General features: G+C 43.7%; 1 protein-coding gene across 1 annotated transcript; it reads left to right on the forward strand.

Annotated features, from left to right (window-relative positions):
- Positions 1–691: 691 nt before the first annotated feature.
- On the forward strand, positions 692–22436 carry LOC137216589 (homeobox protein ESX1-like). Its single transcript, XM_067722682.1, is given in 5 exon segments — positions 692–797; positions 954–1286; positions 1289–1334; positions 18701–18746; positions 21909–22436. Coding segments are annotated over 5 exon segments (1059 nt in total).
- The last annotated feature ends 5185 nt before the right edge of the window (positions 22437–27621 follow it).

Here is a 27621-nt window from a genome sequence, read left to right on the forward strand (position 1 = left end):
TAAAAAAAATTTCAATAAATATACAGGCGGCCCTCCATAGCCATGGGTTTCGCATCAGCAGATGCGGAGGGCCCACTCTGGGACTTGAGCATCCGCCGATTTTGGTATCCGCGGCGGGTCCTGGAACCAATCCCCCGCGGATACCGAAGGGCGACCGTATTACTTTGATTACTGTTCCCTTCTTGGTACTGGCTGCCGGATATGGAGGGCTCGGTCAAGAGATAGTCCCCAAATGCTTCTCCAAGGTCTATGGAGCTTGGGTGAGGTCTCTCTCTTACCCTCCACAAAACGGGCACAGCCCATTGATCTGGGAAGGCGCCCGACCAAGTGCGGAGTACTTAGTCAGCTAGGTTGCAACCTGCCACCCGGAATTCTGCTCTCACGCATGCTCCCTACCAGCGCCTGGGCGGCGCGCAACATCCTCTGCGCCCTGCCCGCGCCCCCTTAGACGGTCCATAGACGGCCGACGCCCTGCCGCATGCGCACATCAGCTAACCCAACCCCCAGCAGGCTGTGGTAAACCCACAGCGGGCGTCATACCAGAATCTCTGAAACCGGACCAGCCGCCAGAGGAGCCTTAACGTGCCAGATCGTGGGCCACCGCTCTAGCCTTGAGTCGTGAGCCGGGGGTCTCAGGAGATCCGGAGCAGCCTCTGCTGAAGCTCACAGCCTCCTCGACAGCAGTCGGGACATGGAGCGTCAGCCGCAGAGCAGCCACGATGCCTATGACGTCACGGATGCAGCCATTGCCCGCTTCTTCAAGCTGGGGGTCGAAGAGGAGCGGGAAGAAGCGAAAGGTCAGTGGCGGGTGGGGCACTCGCTTTAACGGATTCCAGGAAAGGTACTTTCCCAGGGCGGGGCGAACGGCAGGACCCCCCCTCGGACGCAGGCCCTCCCCAGAGCCGGGCTCACTCGACGGCCTGATCTTTCTCTTTGGGTTTCCTCCCTTGCAGAGGTGAAGCCCGCGGAGATGTCGCCTCCCGGAGAGGGGGGAGAGGAGCAGAAGGCTCAGTCCGAACTGGAGCAGGGAGCAGCCGCGGAAGGGAAAGAGGCGGGAGACGAAGGAGAAGGAAAGGAAGGCTGCGAGGTCAGCGTCGGAGCCGCCGGCCCCGCGGACGGCGAAAGCCGCGAGGCCGAGGCCGAGGCCGAGGCCGAGGCGGGCGGCGGCGAAAGCGGAGAGCAGGGCGGCGAGGAGCAGCCCCCGCGGGCCGCCGTCGAGGGTCCCGAGACCGCAGACGGGCAGCGGCGGGGCCCCCGCGCCAGGTTCACGCAGGTGCAGGTGCAGGACCTGAGAGCGTTTTCAAGCACACTCAGTACCCCACCGCGCTCATGCGGTAAGCAGGCGTCTCGGGTGGCGCGGGCTGCCGCGTGGGTGGTGGGCGGCGCTCTCGCGAGTCCCTCTCCTAGGCTCCGGATCTGAAAGCCCCGGGGCCTGGCGGCGGCCCGCCCTTCCGGCACACTCGAGGCCTAGGACGGGGGCGGGGACTCTGCCTGGCGGGAATCGAGGTCGATATTTCCGTGCGGTGTTTGAGTAAGTCACGTTGGGGAGCTTTGTGGGCCGCCGGTTCACATAAGTAATGAGTCGCCCGAGACGTGGTGGAGCAAATGCAGAGTTGGAATCTACTTTTATCTGAAATTTTGATCATCAGTTATTCATGGATTATATTTGCATTAGTTTAAACACTACATGAAAACATCCTTTATCTTTTCTTTTCTTTTTTTTTTTTTGCGGTGCACGGACCTCTCACTGTTGTGGCATTTCCGGTTGCGGAGCACAGGCTCCGGACGTGCAGGCTCAGCGGCCATGGCTCACGGGCAGGCTCAGCGGCCATGGCTCACGGGCCCAGCCTCTCCGCGGCATGTGGGATGTTCCCGGACCGGGGCACGAACCCGTGTCCCCCGCATCGGCAGGTGGACTGTCAACCACTGCGCCACCAGGGAAGCCCTAAAACATCCTTTATCTTGATTACTGAATTTTTAAAAATAAATCAGTTTATTTATTTATGGCTGCATTGGGTCTTTGTTGCTGCTCTCGGGCTCTGGGCGCGGGCTTTCTCTAGTTGCGGCGAGCGGGGGCTACCCTAAAATTGCGGTGCGCGCATTGTGGTGGCTTCTCTTGTTGCAGAGCGCGGGCTCTAGGCGGGTGGGCTTCCGTAGTAGTTGTGGCACGTGGGCTCAGTAGTTGTGGCTCGCGGGCTCTAGAGCGCAGTCTCGGTAGTGGTGGCACACGGGCTTAGTTGCCCCGCGGCATGTGGGATCTTCCCGGACCAGGGCTCGGACCCGTGTCCCCTGCATCGGCAGGTGGATTCTTAACCCCTGCGCCACCAGGGAAGCCCGATTACTGAATTTTTAGTTACCCCTGAAGTTTGTGCCTGAGGCAGAATTGTTCCCTAAAGCAAGCTTCAGTGTGGAGAATGAATGGGTTGCTGAGTACCTGTGAATGCGGCTAAAATTTAAAAAGCTATCATTTACATTGTGCTTACTGTGTGTTAAGCACTTGTTTTAAAGGGTTTTTCTACATACTGTCATTGAATCTTCACAACCCCTTGTGAATGTGGTAGCCACTGTTATTATCCCCACTTATAACTGTGAAAAAACTGAAGCTCAGAGAAGTGATGAGACTTGCCCAAGATGGCACAGCTGGAATGTGGCAGAGCTGGGATTCAGTCCTAGGAGGCTGTTCAGTAGGCAAGGCCAGAGGTGATGGTGTGTTGGTCCAGGGTAGTGGCGATGGAGAGAAGTGAACAGATTAAAGAGATATTTAGCAGGTAAAATTGATAGCAATTCATGGTAATTTGAACACGGGGGTAAAAGGAAATGTTTAAGAAAAATGTATAAATTTCTGATTTGCCCAAATGAATGGCTGCTGGTATATTCAGTGAGCTAGGGAATATTGAAAGACAATAAAAGAAGCTTGCAAGAGACAGAGGAGGAGTGTTTGGAGAGGCTGTTTGTAGGCAAACCGTATCGTGGAAACCTGGATGGCGGTAGGAGACGATTCAACAAGAAGGGATGGTAACTAGCATCAACTTCGGTTTAGGATTTTCTGTTCAACTCGATTACTCCAAGTTCGATTGCTTTTTGCTGTGGTGCGATAATTGGATCAGCCCAATTTCTCCCTTTCTCAAAAGTGTCAAACTCAAGATGCCCCTTGATTTGGATGTCTAGAGCTGCCTGATAAATATTTTTTCTTCCAGTCTATTATGATATAATTAACATTCAGTACTGTATAAGTTTAAGGTGCACAGCATAATGAGTTGGCTTACGTGCGTCATGAAATGATTATCATAATAAGTTTGGTGACCATCCATCATCTCATATAGATACATAATTAAACAGAAAAAAAGTTTTTTGTGTGATGAGAACTTTTAGGAACTCTCTTAACAGATTTCGTATATAACATACAGCAGTGTTAATTTTATTTATCATGTTGTACATTATATCCCTAGTACTTATTTATCTTATAACTGGAAGTTTGTACCTTTTGACTGCCTTCATCCAATTTCCCCACCTCACTCAATTTCATTTCTTTTTATGGCTGAGTAATATTCCATTGTATATATATGCCACATCTTCCCCATCCATTCATCCGATGATGAGCACCTAGGTTGCTTCCATCTCTGGGCCATTGTAAATAGAGCTGCAATGAACATCCTGGTACATGACTCCCTTTGAACCATAGTCCTCCCAGGGTATATGCCCAGTAGTGGGCCCGCTGGGTCACGTGGCAGTTCCACTTGTAGTTTTCCAAGGAACCCCCATACTGTTCTCCATAGTGGCTGTACCAATTCACATTCCCACCAGCAGTGCAGGAGCGTTCCCCTTTCTCCACACCCTCTCCAGCATTTATTGTTTCTAGATTTTTTGATGATGGCCATTCTGACCGGTGTGAGATGATATCTTACCGCAGCCCTGATCTGCATTTCCCTAATGATTAATGATATTGAGCATTCCTCCATGTGCTTGCTGGCAGTCTGTACAACTTCCTTGGAGAAATGTCTACCCAGGTCCCCTGCCCATTCCTGGATTGGGTTGCCCGTTTTTCTGTTATTGAGCTGCACGAGCTGCTTGCATATTTTGGAAATTAATCCTTTGTCAGTTGCTCCATCTGCAAACACCTTCTTCCATTCTGAGGGTCGTCCCCTGGTCTTGCTTATGGTTTCCTCCGCTGTGCAAAGGCCCTGAAGTTTCACTAGGTCCCACCTGTTCACCCTTGTTTCTATTTCCATTTCTCTAGGAGGTGGGTCAAAAAGGATCTTGCTGTGATTTATGTCACAGAGTGTTCTGCCTATGCTTTCCTCTAAGAGCCCGACAGCTTCTGGCCTTACATTCAGGCCCTCCATCCATTTTGAGCTTATTTTTGTGCATGGTGCCAGGGAGTGATCTAATCTCAAACCTTTACATGTACCTGTCCAGTCCTCCCAGCACCACCCATTGAAGAGGCTGTCCCTTCTCCACTGTACACTCCTGCCTCCTTCATCAAAGATAAGGTGACCATATGTGCGTGGGTTCATCTCTGGGCTTTCCATCCTGTTGCATTGATCCATCTCCCTGCCTCTGCGCCAGTACCACAGTGTCCCGACCACTGCAGCTCTGTAGTATAGTCCGAAGCCAGGGAGCCCGACTCCTCCAGCTCCGTTCCTCATTCTCAAGACTGCCCTGGCCATTCGGGGTCCCCTGTGTTTCCTGTATGGATATTTTAGCAATATTAATTCTTCCAATCCAAGAACACAGTGTATCTTGCCATTTGGGGGGAACATTTTCAAATTCCTTCATCAGTGTTTTGTATATAGTTTTCAGAGTATAGGTCTTTCACTTCCTTGGTTAAGTTTATTCCTAGGTATTTTATTCTTTTTGATGCTATTTTATTTCTTATTATTAATTAATTAATTACTTTTATTTTTGGCTGCGTTGGGTCTTTGTTGCTGCACGTGGGCTTTCTTTAGTTGCGGCAAGTGGGGCCTTCTCATTGCGGTGGCTTCTCTTGTTGCAGAGCACAGGCTCTAGGCACGCGGGCTTTAGTAGATGTGGCACGTGGGCTCTAGTAGTTGTGGCACGTGGGCTCAGTAGCTGTGGCTCGCAGGCTCCAGAGCGCAGGCTCAGTAGTTGTGTCTCACAGGCTTAGTTGCTCCACGGCATGTGGGATCTTCCCAGACCAGGGCTTGAACCCGTGGCCCCTGCATTGGCAGGTGGATTCTTAAGTACTGCGCCACCAGGGAAGCCCTTGAAGCTATTTTAAATGGGATTGTTTTCTTGCTTTCTGTCTGAGAGTATAGTGTATTATAGTGTAGAGAAAAGCAGCAGATTTCTGTATATTAATTTGAATCCTGAAACTTTACTGAATTCACTTATTAGTTGTAGCAGTTTTTTGGTGGAGACTTTAGGGTTATCGGGTTTGTTTTTAATTGAGTTACAGTTGATGTACAATATTATATAAGTTTCAGGTGTACAATATAGTGATTCACAATTTTTAAAGGTTATACTCCATTATAGTTATTATAAAATATTGGCTATATTCCCCATGCTGTACAGTATATCCTTGTAGCTTATTTATTTTATACATAGTAATTTGTACCTATTAATCCACTGCCCCTATCTCGTCCTTCTCCCCTGTATCTTCCCACTGGTAACCACTAGTTTGTTCTCTATATCTATGAGACTGTTTCTTTTTCGTTGTATTCAATAGTTTGCTTTAATTTTTAGATTCCACATATCAGTGAGATCATTTGTCTTTCTCTGTCCTACTCATTTCACTAAGCATAATACCCTCCATGTCCATCCATGTTGTTGCAAATGGCAAAGTTTTATTCTTTTTAACCTTCATTGTATATACATACCACATCTTCTTTATCCGTTCCTCTATTGATGGACACTCAGGTTGCTCCCATATCTTGGCTATTGTAAATGATGCTGCTATGAACATTGGGGTGCATGTATCTTTTTGAATTAGTGTTTTTGTTTTTTTCAGATATATACCCAGGATTGAAATTGCTGGGTCCTATGGTAGTTCTATTTTTAGTTTTTTGAGAAACCTCCATACTGTTTGCCACAGTGGCTGCACCAATTTACATTCCCACCAACAGTGTACAAGGGTTCCCCTTTCTCCACATCCTCACCAATATTTGTTATTTGTAGTCTTTTTAAGAATTAATTAATTTACTAAGTTTTGGCTGCATTGGGTCTTCGATGCTGTGCGCGAGCTTACTCTAGTTGCAGGTGAGCCAGAGCTGCTCTTTGTTGCGGTGCACGGGCTTCTCATTGCGGTGGCTTCTCTTGTGGTGGATCACAGGCTGAAGGTGCGCAGGCTTCAGTAGTTGCGGCACACGGGCTCAGTAGTTGTGGCTCGAGGGCTCTAGAGCGCAGGCTCAGTAGTTGTGGTGCACGGGCTTAGTTGCTCTGTGGCATGTAGGATCTTCCTGGACCAGGGCTCAAACCCGTGTCCCCTGCACTGGCAGGTGGATTCTTAACCACTGCGCCACCAGGGAAGTCCCTGTAGTCTTTTGGACGGTAGCTATTCTAAGGTGATATCTCATTGTAGTTGTGGTTTGCATTACTCTGATGATTAGTGCTGTCCGTTTTTATTTTTTTATATATTTATTTTTCTGAATTTTTGAATTTTATTTATTTTTTTATACAGCGGGTTCTTATTAGTTATCCATTTTACACATATTACTGTATATATGTCAATCCCAGTCTCCCAGTTCATCCCACCACCACCACCACCCCACTGTCCCCCCTTGGTGTCCATATGTTTGTTCTGTACATGTGCGTCTCTATTTCTGCCCTGCAGACTGGTTCATCTGTACCATTCTTCTAGGTTCCACATATATGCATTAATATAGGATATTTGTTTTTCTCTTTCTGACTTACTTCACTCTGTATGACAGTCTCTAGATCCATCCACATCTCTACAAATGACCCAATTTCGTTCCTTTTTATGACTAATATTCCACTGTACATATGTACCACATCTTCTTTATCCATTCATCTGACAATGGGCATTTAGGTTGCTTCCATGACCTGGCTATTGTAAATAGTGCTGTAATGAACATTGGGGTGCATGTGTCTTTTTGAATTACGGTTTTCTCTGGGTATATGCCCAGGAGTGGGATTACTGGGTCATATGGTAATTCTATTTTTAGTTTTTAAAGGAACCTCCACACTGTTCTCCATAGTGGCTATATCAATTTACATTCCCACCAACAGGGCAACAGGGTTCCCTTTTCTCCACACCCTCTCCAGCATTTGTTGTTTGTAGATTTTCGGATGATGCCCATTCTAACTGGTGTGCGGTGATACCTCACTGTAGTTTTGATTTGCGTTTCTCTAATAATAGTGATGTTGAGCAGCTTGTCATGTGCTTCTTGGCCATCTGTATGTCTTCTTTGGAGAAATGTCTGTTTAGGTCTTCTGCCCATTTTTGGATTGGGTTGTTTGTTTTTTTGCTATTGAGCTGCATGAGCTGCTTGTAAATTTTGGAGATTAATCCTTTGTCACTTGCTTCATTTGCAAATATTTTCTCCCATTCTGAGGGTTGTCTTTTGGCTTTGTTTATGGTTTCCTTTGCTATGCAAAAGCTTTTAAGTTTCATTAGGTCCCATTGGTTTATTTTTGTTTTTATTTTCATTACTCTAGGAAGTGGAACAAAAAAGATCTTGCTTCAATTTATCTCAAAGAGTGTTCTTCCTATGTTTTCCTCTAAGAGTTTTATAGTGCTCAGTCTTACATTTAGGTCTCTAATCCATTTTGAGTTTATATTTGTGTATAGTGTTAGGGAGTGTTCTAATTGCATTCTTTTACATGGAGCTGTCCAGTTTTCCCAGCACCACTTATTGAAGAGACTGTCTTTTTCTCCATTGTACATCCCTGCCTCCTTTGTCATAGATTAGTTGACCATATGTGCGTGGGTTTATGTCTGGGCTTTCTATCCTGTTCCATTGATCTGTATTTCTGTTTTTGTGCCAGTACCCTATTGTCTTGATTACTGTAGCTTTGCAGTATAGTCTGAAGTCTGCGAGTCTGATTCCTCCAGCTCCATTTTTTTCCCTCAAGACTGCTTTGGATATTCGGGGTCTTTTGTGTCTCCATACAAATTTTAAGATTTTTTTGTTCTAGTTCTGTAAAACACGCCATTGGTAATTTGATAGGGATTGCATTGAATCTGTAGATTGCTTTGGGTAGTAGAGCCATTTTCACAATGTTGATTCTTCCAATCCAAGAACATGGTATATCTCTCCATCTGTTGGTATCATCTTTAATTTCTTTCATCAGTGTCTTATAGTTTTCTGCATACAGGTCTTTTGTCTCTCTAGGTAGGTTTATTCCTAGGTATTTTATTCTTTTTGTTGCCATGGTAAATGGGAGTGTTTCCTTAATTTCTCTTTCAGATTTTTCATCATTAGTGTATAGGAATGCAAGAGATTTCTGTGCATTAATTTTGTATCCTGCAACTTTACCAAATTCATTGGTTAGCTCCAGTAGTATTCTGGTGGCATCTGTAGGATTCTCTATGTATAGTATCATGCCATCTGCAAACAGTGACAGCTTTACTTCTTCTATTCCAATTTGTATTCCTTTTATTTCTCTTTCTTCTCCGATTGCCGTGGCTAGGACTTCCAAAACTATGTTGAATAATTGTGGTGAGAGTGGGCAACCTTGTCTTGTTCCTGATCTTAGGAAATGCTTTCAGTTTTTCACCACTGAGAATGATGTTTGCTGTGGGTTTGTCGTATATGGGCTTTATTATATTGAGGTAGGTTCCCTCTATGCCCACTTTCTGGAGAGTTTTTATCATAAATGGGTGTCGAATTTTCTCAAAAGTTTTTTCTTCATCTATTGAGATGATCATATGGTTTTTCTTCTTCGATGTGTTAATATGGTGTATCACATTGATTGATTTGCATATATTGAAGAATCCTTGCATTCCTGGGATAAATCCCACTTGATCACAGTGTCTGATCCTTTTAATTTGTTGTTGTATTCTGTTTGCTAGTATTTTGTTGAGGATTTTGGCATCTATATTACAGTGATATTGGTCTGTAATTTTCTTTTTTGTAGTATCTTTGTCTGGTTTTGGTATCCAGGTGATGGTGGCCTCATAGAATGAGTTTGGGAGTGTTCCTTCCTCTGCAATTTTTTGGAAGAGTTTGAGAAGGATGGGTGTTAGCTCTTCTCTAAATGTTTGATAGCATTCACCTGTGAAGCTATCTGGTCCTGGACTTTTGTTTGTTGGAAGATTTTTTTTTTTTTTTTTTTTTTTTTGCGGTACGCGGGCCTCTCACTGCTGTGGCGTCTCCCGTTGCAGAGCACAGGCTCCAGACGCGCAGGCTCAGCGGCCATGGCTCATGGGCCCAGCCACTCCGCGGCATGTGGGATCTTCCCGGACTGGGGCACGAACCCGTGTCCCCTGCATCGGCAGGCGGTCTCTCAACCACTGCGCCACCAGGGAAGCCCTGTTGGAAGATTTTTAATCACAGTTTCAATTTAATTACTTGTGATTGGTCTGTTCATATTTTCTATTTCTTCCTGGTTCAGTCTTGGAAGTTTATACCGTTCTAAGAATTTGTCCATTTCTTCCAGGTTGTCCATTTTATTTCCATAGAGTTGCTTGTAGTAGTCTCTTAGGTTGCTTTGTATTTCTGCAGTGTCTGTTGTAACTTTTCCTTTTGCATTCCTAATTTAATTGATTTGAGTTCTCTCCCTCTTTTCCTTGAGGAGTCTGGCTAATGGTGTATCAATTTCGTTTATCTTCTCAAAGAACCAGCTTTTAGTTCTGTTGATCTTTGCTATTGTTTTCTTTGTTTCTATTTCATTTATTTCTGCTCTGATCTTTATGATTTCTTTCCTTCTGCTAACTTTGGGTTTTGTTCGTTCTTCTTCCTCTAGTTCCTTTAGGTGTAAGTTTAGATTGTTTACTTGAGATTTTTATTGTTTCTTGAGGTAGGCTTGTATTGCTATAAACTTCCGTCTTAGAACTGCTTTTGCTGCATCCCATAGGTTTTGGATCGCCGTGTTTTCATTGTCATTCGTCTCTAGGTATTTTTTGATTTCCTCTTTAATTTCTTCAATGATCTCTTGGTTATTTAGTAACGTATTGTTTAGCCTGCATGTGTTCGTGTTTTTTACGTTTTTTTCCCTGTAATTGATTTCTAATCTTATAGCGTTGTGGTCAGAAAAGATGCTTGATATCATTTCAATTTTGTTAAATTTACTGAAGCTTGATTTGTGGCCGTAGATGTGATCTGTCCTGGAGAATGTTCCATGCGCAGTTGAGAAAAAAGTGTAATCTGCTGTTTTTGGATGGAATGTCCTATAAATATCAATTAAATCTATCTGGTCTATTGTGTCATTTAAAGCTTGTGTTTCCTTATTAATTTTCTGTTTGGATGATCTGTCCATTGGTGTAAGTGAGGTGTTAAAGTCCCCCACTATTATTGTGTTGCTGTCGATTACCTCTTTTATAGCTGTTAGCAGTTGCCCTATGTATTGAGGTGCTCCTATGTTGAGTGCATATATATTTATAATTCTTATATCTTCTTCCTGGATTGATCATTATGTAGTGTCCTTCCTTGTCTCTTGTAACATTGTTTATTTTAAGGTCTATTTTATCTGATACAAGTATTGCTACTCCAGCTTTTTTTTTTCTTTCTTTATTTTTTTTTGTGGTACGTGGGCCTCTCACTGTTGTGGCCTCTCCCGTTGCAGAGCACAGGTTCCGGACGCGCAGGCTCAGCGGCCATGTCTCGCGGGCCTAGCCGCTCCGCGGCATATGGAATCCTCCCGGACCAGGGCACGAACCCATGTCCCCTGCATAGGCAGGCAGACTCTCAACCACTGCGCCACCAGGGAAGCCCTCCAGCTTTCTTTTGATTTCCATTTGCATGGAATATCTTTTTCCATCCCCTCACTTTCAGTCTGTATGTGTCCCTTGGTCTGAAGTGGGTCTCTTGTAGACAGCATGTATATGGTTCTTATTTTTCTGTCCATTCAGCGAGCCTGTGTCTTTTAGTTGGAGCATTTAGTCCATTCACGTTTAAGGTAATTATCGATATGTATGTTCCTGTTACCATTGTCTTACTTGTTATTGTAGGTCCTTTTTTTCTCTTGTGTCTCCCACTTAGAGAACTTCCTGTAGCATTTGTTGTAAAGCTGGTTTGGTAGTGCTGAACTCTCTTAGCTTTTGCTTGTCTGTAAAGCTTTTGATTTCTCCATCGAACTGAATGACATCCTTGCCGAGTAGAGTAATCTTGGTTGTAGGTTCTTCCCTTTCATCACTTTAAGTATATCATGCCACTCGCTTCTGGCTTTTGTAGAGTTCCTGCTGAGAAATCAGCTGTTAACCTTATGGCAGTTCCCTTGTATATTATTTGTCATTTTTCCCTTGTTGCTTTCAGTAATTTTTCTTTGTCTTTAATTTTTGTCAATTTGATTACTATGTGTCTCGGTGTGTTTCCCCTTGGGTTTATCCTGCCTGGGACTCTCTGTGCTTCCTGGACTTGGGTGGCTATTTCCTTTCCCACGTTAGGGAAGTTTTCCACTATAATCTCTTCAAATATTTTCTCGGGTCCTTTCTCTCTCTCTTCTCCTTCTGGGACCCCTATAATGCGAATGTTGTTGCGTTTAATGTGGTCCCAGAGGTCTCTTAGGCTGTCTTCATTTCTTTTCATTCTTTTTTCTTTATTCTGCTCCGTGGCAGTGAACTCCACCATTCTGTCTTCCAGGTCACTTATCTGTTCTTCTGCCTCAGTTATTCTGCGATTGATTCCTTCTAGTGTATTTTTCATTTCAGTTATTGTATTGTTCATCTCTGTTTGTTTGTGCTTTAATTCTCCTAGATCTTTGTTTAACATTTCTTGCATCTTCTCAATCGTTGCCTCCATTCGTTTTCTGAGGTCCTGGATCATCTTCACTATCATTATTCTGAATTCATTTTCTGGAAGTTTTCCTATCTCCACTTCATTTAGTTGTTTTTCTGGGGTTTCATCTTGTTCCTTCATCTGGTACATAGCCCTCTGCCTTTTCATCTTGTCTATCTTTCTGTGATTGTGGTTTTTGTTCCACAGGCTGTGGGATTGTAGTTCTTCTTGCTTCTGCTCTCTACTTCCTAATGTCTGTTTTTATTGAGGTATATTTGATTTACAATGTTATATTAGTTTCAGATGTGCAGCACAGTGATTCAATATTTTCATAGATTATTCTCCATTTAAAGTTATTATAAAATATTGGCTCTATTCCTGGTGCTGTAAAATATATCCTTTTTTTATTATCCAATTCAGTTTCATTACTGATCATTGATGTATTCAAATTTTCTATTTCTTACTGCTTTAGTCTTGGGAGACGGTACATTTCTGGGAATTTGTTCATTTCTTCTAATTTGTCCATTTTATTGATGTATGATTGTTCACAGTAATCTCTTATGATCCTTTGTATTTCTGTGGTGTTGGTTCTAACCTCTTTTTCTTTTCTGATTTTATTGATTTGGACCCTCTTTCTCTTTTTCTTGATGAGTCTGGCTAAAGGTTTATCAATTTTATTTGCCTTTTCAAAGAATCATCTCTTACTTCCATTGATATTTTATATATTTTAAAATCTATTTCATTTCTTTCTTCTCTGATCTTTGTGACTTTGTCCCTTGTACTAACTTTGGGTTTTGTTCTCTTATTTTGTTTTTTTGTTTTTTTAACATCTTTATTGGGGTATAATTGCTTTACAATGGTGTGTTAGTTTCTGCTTTATAACAAAGTGAATCAGTTATACATATACATATGTCCCCGTATCTCTTCCCGCTTGCGTCTCCCTCCCTCCCACCCTCCCTATCCCACCCCTCTAGGTGGTCACAAAGCACCGAGCTGATCTCCCTGTGCTATGCGGCTGCTTCCCACTAGCTATCTATTTTACGTTTGGTAGTGTATATATGTCCATGCCACTCTCTCAGTTTGTCCCAGCTTACCCTTCCCCCTCCCCATATCCTGAAGTCCATGCTCTAGTAGGTCTGTGTCTTTATTCCTGTCTTGCGCCTAGTTCTTCATGTCATTTTTTTTCTTAGATTCCATATATATGTGTTAGCATACGGTATTTGTCTTTCTCTTTCTGACTTACTTCACTGTGTAAGACAGACGCTAGGTCCATCCACCTCACTACAAATAACTCGATTTCGTTTCTTTTTATGGCTGAGTAACATTCCATTGTATATATGTGCCACATCTTCTTTATCCATTCACCTGTTGATGGACACTTAGGTTGCTTCCATGTCCTGGCTATTGTAAATAGAGCTGCAATGAACATTGTGGTACATGACTCTTTTGGAATTATGGTTTTCTCAGGGTATATTCCCAGTAGTGGGTTTGCTGGGTCGTATGGTAGTTCTATTTTTAGTTTTCTAAGGAACCTCCATACTGTTCTCCATAGTGGTTGTATCAATTTACATTCCAACCAACAGTGCAAGAGCATTCCCTTTTCTGCGCACCCTCTCCAGCATTTATCGTTTCTAGATTTTTTTGATGATGGCCATTCTGACCGGTGTGATATGACATCTCATTGTAGTTTTGATTTGCATTTCTCTAATGATTAATGATGTTGAGCAGGGCTTCCCTGGTGGTGCAGTGGTTGAGAATCTGCCTGCCAATGCAGGGGACACGGGTTCGAGCCCCGGTCTGGGAAGATCCCACATGCCACGGAGCAACTGGGCCCGTGAGCCACAACTACTGAGCCTGTGCGTCTGGAGCCTGTGCTCCGCAACAAGAGAGGCCGTGATAGTGAGAGGCCCGCGCACCGCGATGAAGAGTGGCCCCCGCTTTCCGCAACTAGAGAGAGCCCTCGCACAGAAATGAAGACCCAACATGGCCAAAAATAAATAAATTAATTAATTAATTACAAAAAATGATGTTGAGCATTCTTTCATGTGTTTGTTGGCAATCTGTGTATCTTCTTTGGAGAAATGTCTATTTAGGTCTTCTGCCCATTTATGGATTGGGCTGTTGTTTGTTTGCTATTGAGCTGCATGAACTGTTTGTAAATTTTGGAGATGAATCCTTTGTCAGTTGCTTCATTTGCAAATACTTTTTTCCATTCTGAGGGTTGTCTTTTGGTCTTGTTTATGGTTTCCTTTGCTGTGAAAAAGCTTTGAAGTTTCAATAGGTCCCATTTGTTTATTTTTGTTTTTATTTCCATTTCTCTAGGAAGTGGGTCAGGAAGGATCTTGCTCTGATTTATGTCATAGAGTGTTCTGCCTATGTTTTCCTCTAAGAGTTTGATAGCGTCTGGCCTTACATTTAGGTCTTTAATCCATTTTTAGTTTATTTTTGTATATGGTGATAGGGAGTGTTCTAATTTCATACTTTTACATGTACCTGTCCAGTTTTCCCAGCACCACTTATTGAAGAGGCTGTCTTTTCTCTACCATATATTGTTGCCTCCTTTATCAAAGGTAAAGTGACCATATGTGCGTGGGTTTATGTCTGGGCTTTCTATCCTGTTCCATTGATCTGTATTTCTGGTTTTGTGCCAGTAGCATACTGTCTTGATTAACTTTGTAGTATAGTCTGAAGTCAGGGAGCCTGATCCCTCCAGCTCCATTTTTCGTTCTCAAGATTGCTTTAGGTATTCGGGGTCTTTTGTGTTTCCATACAATTTGTGAAATTTTTTGTTCTAGTTCTGTGAAAAATGCCAGTGGTAGTTTGATAGGGATTGCATTAAATCTGTAGATTGCTTTGGGTAGTAGAGTCATTTTCACAATGTTGGTTCTTCCATTCCAAGAACATGGTATATCTCTCCCATCTATTCGTGTCATCTTTAATTTCTTTCATCAGTGTCTTATAATTTTCTGCACACAGGTCTTTTGTCTCCTTAGGTTGGTTTATTCCTAGATACTTTATTCTTTTTGTTGCAGTGGTAAATGGGAGTGTTTTCTTAGCTTCACTTTTCGATTTTTCATCATTATTGTATAGGAATGCCAGAGATTTCTGTGCATTAATTTTGTATCCTGCTACTTTACCAAATACATTGATTCACTCTAGTAGTTTTCTGCTAGCATCTTTAGGATTCTCTATGTATAGTATCATGTCATCTGCAAACAGTGACAGCTTTACTTCTTCTTTTCCAATTTGGATTCCTTTTATTTTTTGTTTCTCTGATTGCTGTGGCTAAAACTTCCAAAACTATGTTGAATAAGAGTGGTGAGAAAGTGGGAAACCTTGTCTTGTTCCTAATCTTAGTGGAAATGGTTTCAGTTTTTCACCATTGAGGACGATGTTGGCTGTGGGCTTGTCATATATGGCCTTTATTATGTTGAGGAAAGTTCCCTCTATGCCTGCTTTCTGCAGGGTTTTTATCATAAATGGGTGTTGAATTTTGTCGAAAGCTTTCTCTGCATCGATTGAGATGATCCTATGGTTTTTCTCCTTCAATGTGTTAATATGGTGTATCACATTGATTGATTTGCGTATATGGAAGAATCCTTGCATTCTTGGAATAAACCCCACTTGATCATGGTGCATGATCCTTTTAATGTGCTGTTGGATTCTGTTTGCTAGTGTTTTGTTGAGGATTTTTGCATCTATGTTCATCAGTGATATTGCCTGTAGTTTTCTTGCTTTGTGACATCTTGTCTAGTTTTGGTATCAGGGTGATGGTGGCCTCGTAGAATGAGTTTGGGAGTGTTCCTCCCTCTGCTATATTTTGGAAGAGTTTGAGATTGATAGGTGTTAGCTCTTCTCTAAATGTTTGATAGAATTCGCCTGTGAAGCCATCTGGTCCTGGGCTTTTGTTTGTTGGAAGATTTTTAATCACACTTTCAATTTCAGTGCTTGTGATCGGTCAGTTCATATTTTCTATTTCTTCCTGGTTCAGTCTCGGCAAGTTGTGCCTTTCTAAGAATTTGTCCATTTTTTCCCGTTGTCAAATTTATTGGCATATAGTTGCTTCTAGTAATCGCTCATGATCCTTTGTATTTCTGCAGTGTCAGTTGTTACTTCTCCTCTTTCATTTCTAATTCTATTGATTTGAGTCTTCTCCCTTTTTTTCTTGATGAGTCTGGGTAATGGTTTATCAATTTTGTTTATCTTCTCACAGAACCAGCTTTTAGTTTTATTGATCTTTGCTATCATTTCCTTCATTTCTTTTTCATTTATTTCTGATCTGATCTTCATGATTTCTTTCCTTCTGCTAACTTTGGGGGTTTTTTTGTTCTTCTTTCTCTAATTGCTTTAGGTGCAAGGTTAGGTTGTTTATTTGAGATGTTTCCTGTTTCTTAAGGTAGGATTGTATTGCTATAAACTTCCCTCTTAGAACTGCTTTTGCTGCATCCCATAGGTTTTGGGTCATCGTGTCTCCATTGTCATTTGTTTCTAGGTATTTTTTGATTTCCTCTTTGATTTCTTCAGTGATCACTTGGTTATTAAGTGGTGTATTGTTTAGCCTCCATGTGTTTGTATTTTTTACAGATCTTTTCCTGTAATTGATATCTAGTTTCATTGCGTGGTGGTCGGAAAAGATACTTGATATGATTTCAATTTTCTTAAATTTACCAAGGCTTGATTTGTGATCCAAGATATGATCTATCCTGGAGAATGTTCCATGAGTACTTGAGAAGAATGTGTATTCTGTTGTTTTGGGATGGAATGTCCTATAAATATCAATTAAGTCCATCTTGTTTAATGTATCATTTAAAGCTTGTGTTTCCTTATTTATCTTCATTTTAGATGATCTGCCCATTGGTGAAAGTGGGGTGTTAAAGTCCCCTACTATGATTGCGTTACCGTCGATTTCCCCTTTTATGGCTGTTAGCCTTTGCCTTATGTATTGAGGTGCTCCTACGTTGGGTGCTTAAATATTTACAGTTGTTATATCTTCTTCTTGGATCGATCCCTTGATCATTATGGAGTGTCCTTCTTTGTCTCTTGTAATAGTCTTTATTTTAAAGTGTATTTTGTCTCATATGAGAAATGCTACTCCAGCTTTATTTTGATTTCCATTTGCATGGAATACCTTTTTCCATCCCTTCACTTTCTGTCTGAGTCTTTAGATCTGAAGTGCGTCTCTTGTAGGCAGCATGTATGTGGGTCTTGTTTTTGTATCCATTCAGCCACTCTTTGTCGTTTGATTGGAGCATTTATTCCATTTATATTTAAAGTAATTATTGGTAGGTATGTAATTACTGCCATTTTGCTAATTGTTTTTGGAGTTCTTTTTTGTTCCTTCTTCTTTTGCTCTCTTCCCTTGTGATTTGATGACTATCTTTAGTGTTATGTTTGGATTCCTTTCTCTTTGTGTGTGTGTGTATCTATTATAGATTTTTGGTTTGTGGTTACCATGAGGTTTATATATAGGAGTGCATTAGATTATACATATATATGTATATATCTATATTCTTTTTTCTTAATTCTTTTCCATTATATTTTATTACAAGATATTGAATAGAGTTCCCTGTGCTATACAATAAATCCTTGTGGTTTATCTGGTATCTATGGTAGTGTGCATCTGTTAATCCTGTGCTCCCAATTTATCCCCCCACTTGGTAACCATAAGTTTGTTTTTTATGTCTGTGAATCTGTTTTTGTTTTGTAAATAAGTTCACTTGTTCTGTTTTTTAGATTCCACATATAAGTGATATCATGTAATATTTGTCTTTCTCTGTCTGACTTACTTCACTTAGGATAGTACTCTCTAAGTCCGTCCATGTTGTTACAAATGGCAGGATTTCATACCTTTTTATGGCTGAGTAATATTCCATTGTATATATATACCACATCGTCTTCATCCATTCATCTGTTGATGGACACTTAGGTTGCTTCCACATCTTAGTTATTGTAAACAGTGCTGCTCTGAACATTGGGGTGCATGTATCTTTTCGAATTAGAGCTTTCCTCTTTTTCAGGTATATGCCCAGATATGGGATTAGTGATGTTGAGCATCTTTTCATATGCCTGTTGGCCATCTGTATGTCTTCTTTGGAGAAATGTCTATTTAGGTCTTCTGCCCATTTTTTCATTGCGTTGTTTGTTTTTTTGTTATTGAGTTGTATGAGCTATTGGCATATTTTGGAAATTAAGCCCTTGTCAGTTGCATTGTGTGCAAATATTTTCTCCCAGTTCGTAAATCTAATGTGCTTGGACCCCTTGCTTCTTGGGGAGAACCTCTGCAATTGTAATTATCCTTCCATTTATGGGTCGCCAACCTGGGGGTGTGGGTCTTGACTATACCACATCTCGGCCCTTCCTATCCATCTCATTGTGTTTCCTTCTTTATATCTGTAGTTGTGGAAGCTCTTGTCTGCTAGTCTTCAGGTCATTCTCATCAATAGTTGCTCTGTAGGCTTCCCTGGTGGCGCAGTGGTTGAGTGTCCGCCTGCCGATGCAGGGGACACGGGTTCGTGCCGCGGTCCGGGAAGATCCCACATGCCGCGGAGCGGCTGGGCCCGTGAGCCATGAGCGCTGAGCCTGCGCGTCCGGAGCCTGTGCTCCGCAACGGGAGAGGCCACAACAGTGAGAGGCCCGCGTACCGCAAAAAAAAAAAAAAAAAGTTGCTCTGTAAATAGCTGTAATTTTGGTGTACCCATGGAAGGAGGTAAGCTCGGGGTTTTTCCTATGTCATCATCTTGGCTACTCTCTGAATAAACATTTTAACATAGCATAAAATGTGCATTGTATATTTCGTTTCATCCATAATGTCAAGTGCTGAATATTTTCAATATTTTTCCCCTCAGAAAGGAGCTTGCAAGACGCCTGGGAGTGACTGAAGCCAGTGTGTGGGTCAGTAAACCTGAAAAAAGCAACTTGGCACGGCAGCCAATCTAAAACCTGCTTTAGGAATTGGATACCTTGTCCTAGACATTCTCAAGTTGGTGTGTTTTTGTACACTTGTCGATGTTTTGGAAATAAGGTTTGGACTTTTGGGGCTTTGGGGCCAGAATATATGTATCTTCAGTAAAGTTAAACTCCTTCCAAAACTGGTATCCCTTAGGGGACAAGTCTCTGTGGAATCATGTTGGGGCTGATTCTGACTTGGCAGTTATTCAAATTAATGCACCAAATAGCTGGGTTAGAAGAGGGTTCAAGTATACTAAATTATTTAAAAGTTTTAAAGCCAAGCCTAAGCTCTTTGTATAAGGAGTGAATTTACAAGTATTCAGGCAATTGGGTAAGGGAATAAATAACTCACCTTGGAACACAACATGTGAGCAACTAATATATGTTTAGTTTAGGTGAGACTGATGGGGAGGCGAATAGCTTAAAATTCCAAGTGCCTGGTCCTCTTGCTGTTGTTTTTATGTGTTTGGTAGAGCAGTGTAGAGAGTTTCAGCCGTAAATTTTAATTTTCTGAAATTTTTTGATGTGCAGCCTGAAAACATTGCTAACATAGTAGGTTGTGCAGTATGATGGAGAGGGGGGAAAGGTTTGCAACCTTTAGGAATTTGTCTAAACATATAAAACAATAAAACAAACAAAAAGAACAAATTTGAATAAATTTCCACTGACCTCAAAAGGTGGACGGGTTTGAGAATAATTGGATACTATCGATATATGTCTTGGAGATACTGCGTAAATTCAACATTATGAAACTACCGAGTGTATCAGTGAATATTATTTTCAGCAATTTCTAATGTCTAAGAATTTTTTTCTTCCGTTTTCATACTATTATGAGGGATTGGTTTCGAAGAATTTGTTTGTGATGGTCAGTGGTTGGCTCTCAGCTAGTCGCTTACCTGTGTTAATTTGAAATACTTGCTCATTCATTCAGGTAGTGGTTACTAGTTGGTAGCTCATGGCACAGAAGCTGATTATTTGTCCATAGAACACAGTAAGTTGTATCAAAGGAGTGTATATATATATATTACATATATATATATTTAATATATTTATTTATTTATATTTGGCTGCGTTGGGTCTTCGTCGCTGTGCGTGGGCTCTTCTCTAGTTGAGGAGAGCTGGGGTTACTCTTCGTTGTGGTGCGCGGGCTTCTCAGTGCAGTGGCTTCGCTTGTTGTGGAAGAGGAATATTTTTTTAAAACACAAGATTGATAGAAAGGAAGAAAGAAGGAAGGAAGGAAAGAAGAATCAGGATGGGTTCACTAGCTTTGCTGCAGAGAGCGTGTGTGAGGGCAGTGATGGACACGGGCTGCAGAGCTGGTGGTGGGGTCTGGAAAGCAGTGCTGGCGGCCTAAGGCCACGGGCTGGGCTCACAGTCAGGTCTGGCCAGGGCTTGGGAGGCGCAGGCCTCTGCTTTCTCAAGCAGGCAAAGCAAGCTCAGAGGAAAAGAGAAACTGAAGTTTTGGTGGCTTGCTTCTCCTGGGTTTACGTAGTGGTCTCTTAATGGAGTTCTGAAGGGAAAAGGAGCAACAAGAAACAAATGAAGAAGACGGGAGAATGTTTTCATCTGTTTCCAAACTCTACAGCATGAGCGTCCCAAAGAAACATTTAATGGACACCCTCCCTTGGTTTGCAAGGACAGTAGGAGCTGTTTTATGAAACCAGTATTGGAAATATGGAAGTAGTGTCAGCCTGAACCTCACATAGCCAGCTTTGCACATTGCTTATATTTATGCAGATTTGACCATTGGTACACTCGAACCCCCCAAAATGAGCTCTATTACACTGGCTTTTCTCGACTACATATTCATGCAGCAGAAGGACCCAAATACTAAGATGGGAGAGGGAAGATGGGGCGACAGAGAGAGGAGGCCCTTGGTCTCATGTAAAATTTGCCAAGTGGAAACATTCAAAAATACTAAATATGGCACAATTCCATTAACTGAGATGCTGAGGGAGCAGTGGAGTCCACAGGACAGGTTTTACTTTCAGTTGTTAATAGTTGGCAGATATTTAGGGGGGAGCCGTTTTGTGACCCCTCACTCACGTGGTTGTCGGCTGTCTTCCTAAAATGCAGGTTGCACCCTCTTGACTTAAGCATAAGGGACAGGATGGGGATCTCCTGGTTGATTAGCAGCTCCTAGAGGGCGCAACCTTGCTGGGCACCAGAGGCTCTGCTCCAAGGCCCTGCAACTGTAGCCAGAGCAGAGTGAGCTGACCTGGTCCTGAGCCCAGGAAGGTTTGGAGGGTGGGGCAGGTTGGAGAGTGCAGAATTGACAGAGGTGACAATGGTATGCCTCTTTCCCCCCAAACTCTTGTCTGGGCAAAGATTTTAAGAGTTTTAGTAAATTTGGGCTGAGTTCGTCTAAGCATTCGTTACCCCTATAGTCTAATATTAAGGCAGTGTCCAGGGCTTCAGTTCCGCCGGTGTCCAGCAAGACAAGCCACAAAGTCCCTGGGCCCCCCATGACCAAACCTCCCTCACAATACCATCTCCTTCTTTATAACCATCCCAAGGCTCCAGAGGATGAATGACCCTTTTTAGTCATCCTTGGGGAAAGCTTTTGTTTAAAAATCCAACCCACTCCTATTGATTATTTACTGTAACCAAAGATGGGTTTTTCAAAATGGGGACCGTTCCCCTCAGTATGATTTTAAAAGGCACCCACTTTTTCCTATGCTCAACTTCCCCCATAACTAAGGTGACACCTGCCCAATGAGTAGGGATTAGTGGCAGCTGGAGCTGACGGTCAGTTGTCAGGACGCAGACCTCCCAGGCACAGTAATAACAGCAGGGACAGAGTGCAGTTGGTCAGCTCCACCTGCGTGTAAGAGTGGGGGAAATAATAGAAAAGGTGGGAGGGGAGAGACAAAGCCATATGCCAATCCAGAGCCTGGCACATAGTCGGTGCTCGCTCTTGGGGGGGAGGGCGGCTGAAGGGAGCGCCTTCAGCTACATATCCTAAGATACTTTAGCAAGAAGGAAATCGCTTCTCCTGATGCACTTTCAAATCTTCAAGGCACCGAGAGCTCCCTGCTGCGATTTTTCATGTCTGACATGAAATGCTCAATATACTAATCAATCTCTTTTTCTCTCTGCTTGAAGGCTTGGTTTAAGAGGAAAAGGGCCAAGTGGAGGAGACATCAGAGGGCACTAATGCTCAGTAACGTGCCCCTCATGCTCCCTGTTGTCGTCAGCTTCTGTGAGCCCTGCCCTGCCGTCTCACGTCAGGAGCTGAATTCGTCATGCGATCTTCTGGAGCCACTGCTGATGGACCTGTCCCTGCTGCCCAGACCGCCCGTGCCACCCAGGCCACCTGTGCCACCCATGCTGCCCGTGCCGCCCGTGCCACCCATGCTGCCCGAGGATCCCATGCCACCCATGCGGCCTGTGGTGCCCAGGCCGCCCGTGCCACCCATGCCGCCCATGCAGCTCATGTGGCCCGTGCACCCCATGCCACCAATGCCGCCCGTGCCGCCCATGCTGCCCGAGCCGCCCCTGTGGCACGTGCAACCCATGCCACACATGATGCCCATGCAGCCCTTTCCTCCAATGCCGTTGCCTTCTCCACCCAGGCTTCTTCCACACTTGCTTCCCTGTAGGTGCCCTCATGCAGCATGGCCTGGTCCCTAACCATTGGCAGTCCTACGGTAGCCCTAGTTTCCTCTTAAATGGTGTCCATGACAGTTTTTTTCAAAGGGCCTTTGAGCCAGTTTCAAATTCTGCATACCTCACCACCAAGAGCAGTTCCCCAAATGCCTGCAAAGTATATTAAATAGAAGTAGAGGCCTTGACCCACTGTTTTAGGGCATGTTTTGTATTTTCAATAAAGTTGTGAGTCCTCTGCATATTTGTTCTCTGTGTCACATGGGGTTAGTAAATTTGATGGAAACGGCTAAGCCAACTCCATTCAGACCGAATGCCCAGGAGGCCTCCTTTCATGCAGTAACAGCCCTGAGTCACCATCATAGGCCATGCACATCTCAGAAGTTTGCCAGGTGCCCGTGAGGGGTTTACACAGACCCACCTGTTCTCTTCCACCCTCTCCCCCAGCACCCATGCTCCCCGCACGCTGCCCCATCGGGACCACCTAGATGTGCAAGACGGGTGGTGTGAGTCTCGAATGGGAGAACAGTGTGTTTCGAAGCAGGCCTGAGGCCCATTCATGGTGACCAGCTCAGGTACAAGGAGGACTCCAAGGGACACTTCTGCAGTGACTACTCATAGGGCTCTATGGAGGAGAGGGAGCGGGGCACCGTCGGCTTCTCTCCCAGTTCTGTTCACCGCCTTCCCTGTTGTGGAGGGCACCTGGGGACAGAAACCACGCTAGCGGAGGGGGAGGGGCCTACCTCTGCGAAGGTAACACAAGAGGAGACTGTCCAGGCCCGCATGCGGCTCTTCTCACCCCCTCTCCCCCACCCCCAGATGCGGAAAGCATATCATAGCTCCTTCCGCAGCTCAGAGCTGACGGATGATGTGGCCTTCAAGTGTATTTTGTCACCTTCAACATCCTTGGGAGAACCCTGGTTCCAGCTAATTCAACACTGAAAGGGAGCCTCTTGGGTGAGTGTTGCCTGAAGCCAGGAGGTGGTGGTCCCTGAGCACTGATCCAGGATAATCACTTTATTTAAAAGAAGCAGGTAGGGCTTCCCTGGTGACGCAGTGGTTAAGAGTCTGCCTGCGGGAAGATCCCACATGCCGCGGAGCAACTAAGCCCGTGCGCCACAACTACTGAGCCTGTGTGCCACAACTACTGAAGGCCGCACACCTAGAGCCCGTGCTCCACCACAAGAGAAGCCACTGCAAAGAGAAGCGCCGCAACTACAGAAAGCCCGTGCAAGCCACAAAGACCCAACACAGCCAATAATAAAATAAATTCATTTTAAAAATAAAAATAAATAAAAGCAGCAGGTATGGGAACATATGTCTATGAAAAACGGATTCACTTTGTTATAAAGCAGAAATTAACACCATTGTTAAGCAATTATTCTCCAATAAAGATGTTAAAAAAATAAAAATGAAAAATAAAATAAGAGCAGCAGGTAGATCTTACGTTTGTTCACGGGGCCTTCTTCAAATGGAACTGCCAGGTAGAAAACACACACGCACACACACACATACTACACAGGTGTGCACCCTATAGCACATGTCTGTGATAGAAGCACAAACATACCCAGAAAATACCCGGAACACAAGCAGAATTGGCTTGTGTTATTAAAATAACCCTTCTGAAATGTATCTAGTGGCCTGTTGTCCTTGCCTTCGGTTATTTCAAGTTCGATGCTGAGAAAGAACGTGTGTCCTTGTAGCTGACTTTGGGACCTGCTGGGTGGGAAGACTTGCTGTGTTGCCTTCAGATGTTGTCTCTTTACCTGATGCTTCAGATGCTTTAGCAGCCTTTTCAAGCTGTCCCTCACTCTGGGCTGCCTTTTCTAAGTCCTTGGGATAGTTAAGCTGGTATTCCAGATAGCTTATGTTCCTGGTCTGTTGATCCAGGAACGTTTTCATGAAGCGTGAGAGTTTGGTTTCTGTATTTTTAGAAGCCGAGGCCTTCAGGTGTTGCAGGAGGTTGTTTAATGCGTTCTCCAACTGCGGAGCAGACTCTACGGCTTGTTTGCCAGTTCCCTTGTGTTGTGTGGCCATTTTAACAATATTATAAGTGTCTGCTTATTTAGGCTATATTTACACCAGTTGGATAGGTACCTTTGAGCTAACGGGTCCCGGTCTGCTGTGAAGAAGTAAACAATATAGAAGCAATATACAGAGTTTATCTTTGGCTCACTTGTATTACACCATAAAGAATCATGTAACATTATGCTCTATCTAGAAATAGATTATAGCTAGTTAGGAGAAATGATAGTATCATTTTAATTCCTAACAGTAACCATGCGTTATAGGTACTTGTTTGATGATTAAATCATGAGTACAAGCAGCCACCTGTCCAAATCTGTTTTGGCTCCTTACAAAGTGATAGCTTAGATTTGTTTTGTGGCCCACTATCTACAAAGTGTATTTGAGAAGCTGAATTAGCTTTTTTTAATTACATAATTAATTCATCAGTACATCTTATTTTTTTTCTATTTATTTATGTATCTATATGAGATGATAGATGTTCACTAAAGTTGTGCAAATAATCTCGTGATGTATGTAAGTCAAAACATTTACAGTGTTGTATGTCAATTCTATCTCAATAAAACTGGGGGGAGGAAGGAAATGCTACATTTCTTTACAAGGTAGTCCAAAATAAAGGTGTCATTATCCCACCCAAATAAAAGAAATAAATGAAAATAGCCCGTTTCCCTCTAGCACCTGACTATTAAAATGCACAAAGGAAAAGAATAGCAAGACCTCCATCAAGGAACGTACCAAGAGGCAGTTTCAAAACTTGCCATTTGCACAGAAGTGTCCTGGAGTCACGAGGGAAGATGGTGCCCAGGACAGCTCTTGAGAGTGACATCTTGAGCAGGAGCTGTAGGATTGGTTTCGGGAGCCTGGGCTGAAGCCTCGACAGCTGATGGCTGAGGCCATTCACGTCTCGGGACTGAGGTTAGAATGGGAGCGAGAGTGGTGGCTAAGCGTGGAGCCTGCGGCTTTGCTGGGCTTGGGGAACTGCAAAGAAAGGCTGTGTTTTCTCCATCCGGAGGCACGATGCTGAAACCATCGCTACTGCGTAAGAAGGAGGCGATTCCGATCTCAGAGAAGATCTCAGGTGTCCAGGTTCCAAGAACCCTCTGCAGTGCTACCGCCCAAACCTGACTAGCCGTGGAAACGGTTTTTGGTCCGTCAGCAAAACTCTTCCTCAGGCTGGGGTCGTCCTACCAACAAGAAGGGTTGTGTGTGCCTGTGTAAATAAACTGACGATGCAGCATGGACACGGCTTCAGTTCCGCATGAGCCCCTCCCCGTCCCCAAGACCAGGGTGGACAAGGACACACGTTCTTTCCCAGCATCGAACGTGAAATAACCGAAGGCAAGGACAACAGGCCACTAGATACATTTCGGAAGGGTTATTTTAATAACACAAGCCAGTTCTGCTTGTGTTCCGGGTATTTTCTGGGTATGTTTGTGCTTCTATCACAGACATGTGCTATAGGGTGCACACCTGTGTAGTATCTGTGTGTGTGCGTGTGTGTTTTCTACCTGGCAGTTCCATTTGAAGAAGGCCCCATGAACAAAGGTAAGGTGTGCCTGTTGCTTTCATTTTATTTATTTCCTTTTTTTTAACATCTTTATTGGAGTATAATTCTTTACAATGGTGTGTTAGTTTCTGCTTCATAACAAAGTGAATCCGTTTTTCATATACATATGTTCCCATACCTGCTGCTTTTATTTATTTTTATTTTTAAAATGAATTTATTTTATTATTGGCTGTGTTGGGTCTTTGTGGCTTGCACGGGCTTTCTGTAGTTGCGGCGCTTCTCTTTGCAGTGGCTGCTCTTGTGGTGGAGCACGGGCTCTAGGTGTGCAGCTTTCAGTAGTTGTGGCACACAGGCTCAGTAGTTGTGGCGCACGGGCTTAGCTGCCATGGCTTACGGGCCCAGCCACTCCGTGGACCGCTGCCCTAGTGCATTTTCTCTCAAATTCAAAGAATTTAATGAAATGAATTGAATATTTGATTAAATGAATTCTGTTGTAGCCACTTGTCAGCTGTGTGACTTTAGGCATATTATTTAACCCAGGGGTCCCCTACCCCTGAGCCGAGGACAGTACTGGCCCGAGGCCTGTTAGGAACCAGGCCCACAGCAAGAAGTGAGCAGCAAGTGAGCTAGGGAAGTTTCATCTGCCACTCCCCATCCCCGCCATGGCTCCCATTACCACCTGAATCATCGCCCACCCCCCCCATCCCCCAGTCCATGGAAAAATTGTCTTCCACAGGACCAGTCCCTGGTGCGAAAAAGGTTGGGGACTGCTGATTTAACCTCTCTCTGCGTTAGTTTTCTCCTCTGCAAAACAGAACAATGATAATTCATGCATATTGCTTAGCACAGTACTTGGTACACATTAAGCCCTCAGAAAATTGTAGCTGTTTTTTTTTGTTTTTGTTTTTGTTTTTGCAGTACGCGCGCCTCTCACTGTTGTGGCCTCTCCCGTTGCGGAGCACAGGCAGCGGACGCGCAGGCTCAGTGGCCATGGCTTACGGGCCCAGCTGCTCCGTGGCATGTGGAATCCTCCCGGACCGGGGCACGAACCCACGTCCCCTGCATGGGTATGCGGACCCTCAACCACTGCGCCACCAGGGAAGCCTCTGTAGCTGTTTTAATTGTCATTATTCATGATTGTAAAGCACCACCTAGCCAGCTGTATTGAGGGAAACAAAAAAGCTAAAGACTCAGTGGGTACTTCAGGTACTTTCTGTGCAGGTAAGGGACACAGGATTTATATCACAAAACAGTTAAGTTTCATTGGGAGGCCGTTGTTTATGACCTTTCTTGCCAAATGAGTGATCCACACTTCAGGTTTTTAGGAGTTCAGGTAGGGGAGACACCAGGTGCGCAGGCTAGGATGAAAAAGGAAGGAGGAAGAACGAAAGGAGAATAAGGCAAGACCTGAATGAATTGTCTAGATGAAAAAGCGGGAAGAGGAACAGAACAAGCAAACTGTAGGGTCAGAAATGAGCGACATGTTCTGGGGATCCGCTGTGAGGTTGCAGTGTCTCAGAGTCATCGTTCTGGAGATCAGATTTCATTGTCAGAAGACTACAGCTAGAAAATTTGACAGAATGTGTGCTGAACCCTGGGACTTTTCTCTGAATGGTTACAATGGAAACAGTAAGAAAAATAAAAAAGATTAAAACTCAGCAAAAGAAAAAAAAGACTCTT

Source organism: Pseudorca crassidens, chromosome X, assembly GCF_039906515.1.
Source record: "Pseudorca crassidens isolate mPseCra1 chromosome X, mPseCra1.hap1, whole genome shotgun sequence".
NCBI classification, from domain to species: Eukaryota; Metazoa; Chordata; class Mammalia; order Artiodactyla; family Delphinidae; genus Pseudorca; species Pseudorca crassidens.